The following is a 10,000-nucleotide window of genomic DNA, read 5'->3' on the forward strand; positions in this document are numbered from 1 at the left end:
CAGTGCAACTCCTTCTACATCCCGAGACACGTGCGCCGAGAGGAGGGAGCGTTCCGGTCCTGCTCGTTCTGCAAACCCAAACGCTTCACCACCATGAGCTTCACCCTGAACTGCCCCGACCAGCAGCCGCCGACCCGGAAGAAGCGCGTGCAGCGGGTCAAGCAGTGCCGGTGCATCTCCATCGAGCTCGACTGAGGGTCTCGGGTCCGGGACTCGGTCTTGGGTCTCGGATTCAGGTCCGGGTCTGGGTCTTGGGTCTTGGGTCTTGGGTCTTGGATTCAGGTCCGGGTCTGGGTCTGGGTCTGGGTCTGGGTCTTGGGTCCGGGTCTTGGATTCAGGTCCGGGTCTGGGTCTTGGATTCAGGTCCGGGTCTGGGTCTTGGGTCTCGGGTCTTGGGTCTGGGTCTTGGATTCAGGTCCGGGTCTGGGTCTTGGATTCAGGTCCGGGTCTGGGTCTTGGGTCTGGGTCTTGGGTCTTGGATTCAGGTCCGGGTCTTGGCTCTGGGTCTCGGGTCACTGCAGGAGAAGGAACACAGCAGAACCGGATCCGGACCGGGCTGACAGTAAGAACACAGCAGAACCGGAGGAAGAAGTACACGGGACATGCTCTGGGGAATACTGGTTATCACATGAGAAAAGACACCATCATTATGAGATTAAAAAGACAAGATTATGACAGAAAATCAAAATTGAAGTCATGATTATAATATTTAGAAAGTTGAAATTGACACGGTTATAATATTGAGACAGAAAGTCGAAATTTGTGACATAATAATGTAAATTATGAGATAAAAAGTCGAAACTGCCATACGAGTTAATTATGCAACAAAGTCGAAATTGTGAGAAAGTGAGGGACACAAGCTGTGGGGAATCCTGATCACATGAGGAAAGACATGGTTATGACACACAGTCATCATCATCACATTAACACATAGGCAAAATTTGTGACGTACTAAAAATTGACATTCTAAGTCATAATTATGAAATAAAAAGTTTCATACTAAATCATTATGAGGTAAGTCAAAACTGTCATAAAAGTAATAATTATAAAATTTAAAAAAATTGTTTAGAAAGTTGAAATTGACACTGTCCTAATTTTGAGATAGAAAATCAAAATGATGACATACTAAGTCAATTGAGATGAAAAAGCTGAATAATTATGACTCATAATTATGATTAAAAAGTCAAAATTATGACACAGAGAGTCACACATGACAAAGTCATGATTCTAATGTTTAAAAAGTTGAAATTTACTGTTATAATTTTGAGATAGAAAATTATGACCGTTAAAATTGTCACATACTAACAAGTAAATTATGAGAATAAGGTTGAAATTATGAGAATAAGGTTGAAATTATGACAGGTATAATTATGAGATAAAAAGTTGAAAATTTAAATTGTCATAAAAGAGTCAATTATCAGATAATGTCATAATGAGATTAAAAAGTTGAAGTTGACATTCTAAGTTGTAATTATAAAATAAAAAGTTTGAAGTTAGTTAAAAATAATGACATGCTTGAGTCAATTATGAGATAAAGCCGAAATTGATAAGTCAAACTCTGTCATAATTGAACTTTTTATGTCAATTTTGCTAAAATAGATATAACTTTTAATTGTTACAGTCGACTTAGTGTGTCCATTTCATAATTTCACTTTTACACACAAAAAAAAATCAGTTTGATTTGAATTGTCATATTGAATTATGTCATAATTCTAATTCTTTTTCCAGTCATAATTTTGATTTAGCATGTCATAATTTCAACTTCAACAAAAGCATGATTATTTTGGTATATGTGGCATAAATCGACACACGTGATCATCTGTCACCATTACACGCGTTTAACATTTAACACACGCATGTGAACGTCATTCTCACTCGAACACTGATGATGTGTGACCCTGGACCACAAAACCAGTCACATGGGTCAACTCTTTGAAATTGAGATTTATACATCATATAACGCTGAATAAATTATCTCTCCATTGATGTGTGGTTTGTTAGGATAGGACAATATTTGTCTGAGACACAACTGTTGAAAATCTGGAACATTGAGAAAATCTCCTTTAAAGTTGTTCATTTATGTTTGCGATTATGCTGCATTTTTACAAAATATCTTCATGGAACATGATCTTAATATCCTAATGATTTTTGGCATAAAAGAAAAATCTATAATTTTGACCCATACGATGTATAGTTGGATATTGCCACAGATAAACCCGAGCGACTCGAGACTGGTGACGTGATCCAGGGTCACATTTGCTTTCAAAACTCATTTTCCAGCAATCAACAGGTTTTAAGATTCTGTTAAACATGTCTAAACGTTTACATGGGCAGTTGGCATGAAAAGTGTCACACTTCATCTTAATCTTCTGTTTTAAACAACATTTTATGATTATTAAACATGCAGAGATGCATGGATAAATGGAAAGGAAAAGCCTTGCTCTCATTTGATCAGTCACTGAAATGATCCTGCACTGCATTTCATGCTTTCAGATTGACGTTTGCTTCTGGACGTTCATGCATTCACGTGAAACATCTCAGAGGTTTATGAGCTGAAGTGCATGATGTAATGGTGCCAGATGAAGATCCTCACGGTGAATGTCTTCATTCATCTCCACATGTAGAGCGTTAAGGACTGATAGTTTCCACTATGTGGAACGACTTTATTTAATGTGACAGAACGAGACACTGTTATTCATGTTTCTGCTGGATTGCTGTGAATGCTGAGTTTCTTCATGCTATTCCTCTATTTATAATATCAGATAAAAACTTTGAAAGATTATATGCAGTTTAGTTGTGAAACCCAAAGTTATCACACATTTTGTTTTTAAGTTGTACAGATGTTGTGTATAATGCTTGTATGAAGATCATATTAATAAAAGGTCAAACATTTTCACCCTTGACCTCTTTCTCTCTCTGACAAACACATGAAGGTCGGCGATTAAATGCTTTATAGTCGACTGGAACCAAATTATGTGTCTAATGTATTAAAAACTTGTAACTCAGATTTAGAAACGAATATTGCATTATTGAAACACTGACAGAAGATGTAAATGTGATTATGAAAAGCATCATTTCATTGATCAAATGTGATTTTAAATGTAAATATTTTTTGATAATATGATGAAAATAATATACAACAAAAAAAATCAGAAGACACATTTTCTTGAATTTTTGAGAGTTTTGAAAATCTTTAGATTTTTCCTTTAGGATAAAGTTTATTGCACCTAATAAATGAAAAAGTATCACAAAAAAAACAAGTCAATAAAATCAGAAATCTGACAGTAATAATAATGTTCCAGGAGTTTTTAACGTGTTTGACAGTGGAAACACATTTAGGCTTGTCATAAAATAATTGGATAAATTAAAGAATTCACCATATATGAACTCACAGGGAAACATCCTTAAATCCTCATATCATCATATTCCTCAACAAAACTTTCCTCCTGTGAATAAATAGGGCTTTGAGTTGGTCATTTACACACAAAAACATCATAAAATATACAGACACTGTAATATTTCACTGAAATATGATTCATTTCTCATCATGTTCTCAAATTAAAAAAAGCTGGACTGCAAATGTGCATGGACATGATTTGCACGTTCACTTTTCCAAACGCAGGATATTGCATAGAGTGTGAAAGTGCGTCACACGTCATCAAGTATATTCTGGTGTGGAACAGCAAGGCCGACGGCTCGCGGGACGCTCCACTCCGGCTCAAACACAGAGACGCTGGCCCTTCACATGTTTTAGTATAAAACAGAAACTACTCACTCAGTTGTGTGTCTGAGGCCGTGTTTGATGAAGATGAGGCACTGCTGATGAGAGACTGATGTTGCTTCACGACCCATTTCTGCCATTAAATGTGTTTAATAAGAGTTTGTCCTTTCATGCAGAACCGAGGCTGTGTTCTGGGCGGCTCCTGCGGTCACTGATCTGAGGTCAGCCGTGTTTCAGATGGACGGCACGCCGGCTTCTTTCTTCCGCAGTCGCTCTTTCTGTCAAACACATTTTCAGCAATTATTTACATTTGCATTGATGCACTTTTATCCAAAACGACTTGCATTGCAGTCGAGGTGAACGTTTGTTTCATCGGTTCATGCATTTGTGGAAATTAAACCTGATCTAGGCATAATTCAATAACTCTAACATCAATAATATCCGGTGAATTCAGGGATCTGAAAGCAGAAATATCATATAATTACTAGACAAATAGTGAAAAACAATCAGCTAAGAACAATAATATAATAATTAGAATTAAATATATAATAAGAATTATGTATGAAAATAAAATTACACTAGAAAAAATTCAGTTAAGATGAAATAAATGTATATATAATTTTTTTCATCTAATTAGAATAATGTATGAAAAAATAAGATAGAAAAAAAATGATAATTACAGTGGAAAAATCAATTTGCATATATCAACTGAGAACAATAATATAATTAGAATAAATAAATATATAATTAGAATAATGTATTAAAATAAGATAAATAAATAAATAAAAATATATATTTTTTTTAATTAAACTGAACACATTAAGATATATTATATAAGCTGAGACCAATAGGAATTCAATTATGACAATAATATCTAATTGGCATAATGTACGAATGTTATAATTATGAAAGAATGAAACGTAAAAATGTAAAAAACCTGTCATTATAAAGAGAAAACACAAATATTTTAGTAGTTTTTCAAAAAATTGTTTAAAACTAAGAATTACATTGTCATTTTATTAGGCAAATAACAAACTGAAACAAATAAATAGTCTTTATTCACACATAATAACCAAAAAACCGTCATATTTTGTATGGCACCCTTTGGCATTGTTTTCCTGTACAGTATTTTCCAGTCTCTGCTGTTATTGACTTCCAAATAGTTTCTAGTTGCTCCCGAAGACTTGCTTTTGATGAAACTTTTGTGTGATCCATCTCTGAATCCACTAAATCCCAAATTTATTTAATGGGATTTGAGTCCGGACTTTGACTCGGCCAACTGTGACGAAAGAGACATTTGTGTTCGCTTCTTCGTGTGTGTGTGTGTGTGTGTGTGTGTGTGTGTGTGTTTGTGTGATTATTAAAGCACATTTTCCTCCAGAATCTGAAGATCTTTCTTCTGGTGTTGGACTTACATGAGAATGAACACGTGTGTAAACAGCCGTACATGAGGAAGAGTGTGTGTGTTTGTGTGAGGAAGAGTGTGTGTGTTTGTGTGAGGAACAGTGTGTGTGTTTGTGTGTGTCTTCTCACCAGGCTGTTTTCGTTGATCTTCTTCGTCTCCACTTTCTTCTCCGCTGTGATTTTTTGGACTGTTTTCTGAGCTTCTTTAAGTCTAAAATGAAAGAGTACAAAATTAAAGGATTAATTCAGCAAAGAAAAAAACATTCTGTCATCATTTACTCACTCAAACCTGTGTGTGTTTCTTCTGATCAACACAAAAGAGTTTTTTTCCTGTAATGTAAATGAATGAAAGTGACACAATGTTCATTCTGAGTCGACTTTTCCTATTATATGAGTTGATTTTAAGTGAGAATACATTTTTTTTCCAGTAAGTCTGATCTGTAAAAGCACTGTGTTTTCATCCAAAGTTGTGAATTTGTGAATTTGAACTCGTGTGTGTGAGACGCTTCTGGAGGGAATTACACCAAATCATCCTGATCACACACTTTCAGAAACACCAAACCAGCATTAGAGATGCTGCGACGCCATTGGTCCACTGGTTACTCCAGTTATCCAATCACAGCTGACGCTGAGTCGCGTGAGGTTTGAGGGATTTATTCAGTAAATGTGTTTCTATCGTAGTTTATGCACGTCTTATCGGATTAATGTACCGCCTCAATTCAGCGTTTTTAATGTGCATTTTTAGAATTAATGCTCATCTTGCGGTTTCCATCCATTGTTTTTTATGCAATATCCCATAATGCATTTACAGTCAAACCAAAAAATTATTCTGACACCAGATATAATTTTTGATAGGACACTATAGTTCATTTATTTAAGTGAGGAGAGCAAAGTAAACTGTGACATATTATACGCAAATATTCTTCATACAGTGACTACCAGGAAAATGATAAAATATGTAATTTATGTAATTTATATGTAAAAATATGTGAATGGAAACAGAGCTAGTTCATGTACTCTTGCCAAACGAATATACAAATATATGAATTAATATATAAATAATATGAATATATAAAAATAAGCAGGGTTTGAGCGTTACAAAGACACGAGGGGCATTAAAGAGAAGAGCTCGAGGTCCGACACACTGTCAAAGTCTCGCTTTATGACCCGGTTAGCAGGACCATCCCTCGGCGTTCCTGCGTGTGTGTGTGTGTGTGTTGAACACACTCATGGTTCCTCACCTCTCTTTGGAGATGCGCTTGTTCTCGCGGGTCCAGATGCTCTTGAAGTCGTTGCAGAACTCGTACCAGAGCATGAAGACGTAGTTTGGGGAAACGTCCTTCTCGCCAGACTTGGGCTTGAGCCCGAAGAACGTCACCATGTCCTGGAAACTGGAGGAGAAACACACAGAAAGTCAAAGAGAGACGTGATATCTCTGTTCTCAGAAGGGAATGAAGAGATGCTTTACACTCAAACAAGCATTTTCTGTGAAGCTGCTTTAAAATAATATGTACTGAATTGAATTGCTGTGATACTACAAAATTGATCATTGCAACACAAAATAATCCTGAACAGAGACATTTTTTGGCATTTAAATCAATCAATCAATCAGTATATCTATCTATCTATTTATATATATATATACACATCTATCTTTCACATAAGATTCTGGGGGAAATGTGCTTAACTGTCAATAAAATAGGCTTAATTTTATTCATGCAAAATTAAATTTCTGATTTCATCCCTAAATCAAAAGACAAAAATGTTTTCAGTCGTTCTGCAGATTTCGGTGCATTAAATGTGGACCAAAGCACAGAAATTCCATCATAATTTGAAACTAATGTTAGAATCTCTAATAAAAATTCTCTGAGAATCAAATAAGATCCTACAGGATAAACTCCAATAAGGAAGAATGAGAAGTTTCGTAATTGATTGGTTCAAAATGATAAATAATTAGCATTCCAGTTAGAGTTTATAATGTGCTTATTATAAATCCAGAGCGGGATGTGAGTCCCGGCTGCTGTTGTGACGCTGATGACAAGATTTAGTCCCATTACGGGAACAAGAGCGTGAAGAGAAACCCAAACACAATGTGCCATTAGTGGCCGAGCATCACGTCCAGCGGCCGCAAATCAAGCGAACCGTGAGATTAACGACAGCCGTGTGACGGATCACACATGAACCGCGGAGAAACTCAATGGAGCGTTAAACACGGACACACCAGCAACGCTCGCGAGTGTGTGTGAGTGCTGGACACTACAGCAAACATTCAGTTACTAGACTAATATATTACAGCCACAAACAATAAGATAAAATAAATGGACATAATGGTTTTTATACTGTGCAAACTGTATATTCCCCTACTCTAACCCTACCCATCACACACACACACACACACCCTACCCATCACACACACACACACCCTACCCATCACACACACACACACACACCCTACCCATCACACACACACACACCCTACCCATCACACACACACACACCCTACCCATCACACACACACACACACACACACTAACCCTACCCATCACACACACTAACCCTACCCATCACACACACACTAACCCTACCCATCACACACACTAACCCTACCCATCACACACACACACACACACACACACACACACACACCCTACCCATCACACACACACACACACACACCCTACCCATCACACACACACACACACACACACCCTACCCATCACACACACACACACTAACCCTACCCATCTCACACACACACACACACACACACACACACCCTACCCAACACACACACACACTAACCCTACCCATCTCACACACACACACACACACACACACACACTAACCCTACCCATTACACACACACACACACACACTAACCCTTACCCATCACACACACACACTCTAACCCTACCCATCACACACACTAACCCTACCCATCACACACACACACACACACACACACACTAACCCTACCCCTAAACCTACCCATCTCACACACACACACACACTAACCCTACCCCTAAACCTGCCCATATCACACACACACACGCGCGCGCTCTCTCTCTCTCTCTCTCTCACACACACACACAGCACTGATTTATCCAGTACATCTCTGAGCTTTAACTGCTTTCGCAGCACTAATGTGTGATTTGTGCAGCATTAAGCTGGAAATGCATGAAACACAGTGATTTCTACATGTCACACACAAACGGCTGATAAGAGTTGATCTCCTCATCTCACACCAGCGAACACACAAGCGTCCCGATCGCTCGACTCCTGTGTGACATCTAAACTCCTCAGCGTCTCTGAAAGCCAGTAGATCATTCGCACTCGTTCTCAGCTCTTGTAAGATCAAAGGCGTGATCATGTTCAGCAGGTTTTCTGCGCGGAGAAGTGTGTAAAGGTGCCGGCCTCGGGTCGGGACACATGTGGACGCCCACCCAGATCCCGAATCCATCACCCGCGGGTCACTTTAACGAGGTGCGTCCATGGGAACTCTGGGAAAGCCACACTTACAGCTTCTGTAGCCGGCGCTTCTCTGGGACCAAATTAAAGGTAAATTAAAGGAGTTTCTGGCTGCCAGGCTCTTTTGATCAATATTGGCCAATTCAACACCTTCATTAACGTGGAGTCAAGCGTGGAGTCCATGTGCGGGATTCTCTCCGGGGAAGCTTTTCAAACGCTGACATCTGCACTTTATACCCAGCCAACGATAACATGTTCCCAGTACGGTTTGCTAACATTCCCATTAAGTTGTGAAAATGTTATTTATGAATGTTTTCTGAACATTCCATTTCATCATTCCTCACATATTATGGAAATGTTACTTTTGAATGTTCTCTGAACGTTACTTTTGAATGTTCTCTGAACGTTACTTTTGAATGTTCTCTGAACGTTACTTTTGAATGTTCTCTGAACGTTACTTTTGAATGTTCTCTGATCGTTACTTTAGAATGTTCTCTGAACGTTACTTTTGAATGTTCTCTGAACGTTACTTTTGAATGTTCTCTGAACGTTACTTTAGAATGTTCTCTGATTGTTACTTTTAAATGTTCTCTGATCGTTACTTTAGAATGTTCTCTGAACGTTACTTTAGAATGTTCTCTGATTGTTACTTTTAAATGTTCTCTGATCGTTACTTTAGAATGTTCTCTAATTGTTACTACTGAATGTTCTCTGAACGTTACTTTTGAATTTTCATTAGAATATTTGAACAAACATTAGCAACATTTAAAAAAACATTAGATGAACATCCAACTGAACTTTTCAGAAAGAAAAAAAGATGTATAAATAATGTTTTTGTGCTAATGTTTTGAGAACATTATTAAAGACCGTTTGAGAAGAACGTTTGTTCATAACTTCTTGTTCTGAGAACGTTCCCTGTTAGCTGGAAGTCATTTCTTTATTCTGTGTGTGCATGTTCTGCGTCTTATTTATTTCATTTCGCTTTGTTTTGTTTCGGGTTACAAAAAAAACTCTCAAATCTAAACAAGGAAAAATAATCAATATGCTTTGTTTGTCCTTTTCCCCCCTCTATGAAAAGTTCCAGATATTTTCCGTCGTGCAGCATCTGGCAGTCGAACACTTGCACATAAATCAGCGCACACAGTTCACAATGTTCCTGTCGGGAGTCTGACACGCTCAAATACACATGATAAGACCACGATAACACAACGCTCCTCCAGAACCATCCTTCACGACGCTCACGGTTCAGAAACACACCTGCTGCTCACAGACCAAACAATCCCAGAATGCATTAGAGACTAGAAAAAAATATGAGTCATTCAAGAGTTCGGGTTCATCAAGGATGCATTAAATCGATTAAAAGTCATTCTATTTCAAACAAATGTTGTTCTTCAAGAACCTTCTATT

The 10,000-nt window shown here is 37.8% G+C and overlaps 2 protein-coding genes across 2 annotated transcripts in view; one reads left to right on the forward strand and one right to left on the reverse strand.

Moving 5' to 3' along the window:
- Positions 1-2,892, forward strand: part of grem1b (gremlin 1b) — a 4,933-nt gene extending 2,041 nt beyond the window's left edge. The window contains exon 2 of the mRNA XM_084097514.1: positions 1-2,892. This exon is cut by the window's left edge and continues 488 nt beyond it. Coding sequence (XP_083953640.1) covers positions 1-195 — 195 coding nt within the window. The 3' untranslated portion in view covers positions 196-2,892.
- A 276-nt stretch (positions 2,893-3,168) lies between these two features.
- Positions 3,169-10,000, reverse strand: part of LOC311071663 (formin) — a 58,329-nt gene continuing 51,497 nt past the window's right edge. Inside the window, exons 15-17 of the mRNA XM_084096130.1 lie at positions 6,367-6,516; positions 5,255-5,336; positions 3,169-3,999 (exon numbers count right to left, since the gene is read on the reverse strand). Of these exons, the coding sequence (XP_083952256.1) occupies positions 3,955-3,999; positions 5,255-5,336; positions 6,367-6,516 (277 nt within the window). The 3' untranslated portion in view covers positions 3,169-3,954. The remainder of the gene's footprint in view (positions 4,000-5,254; positions 5,337-6,366; positions 6,517-10,000) is intronic.

This window comes from Abramis brama (genome assembly GCF_963993115.1).
Source record: "Abramis brama genome assembly, chromosome: 21".
In the NCBI taxonomy this organism is placed as follows: domain Eukaryota; kingdom Metazoa; phylum Chordata; class Actinopteri; order Cypriniformes; family Leuciscidae; genus Abramis; species Abramis brama.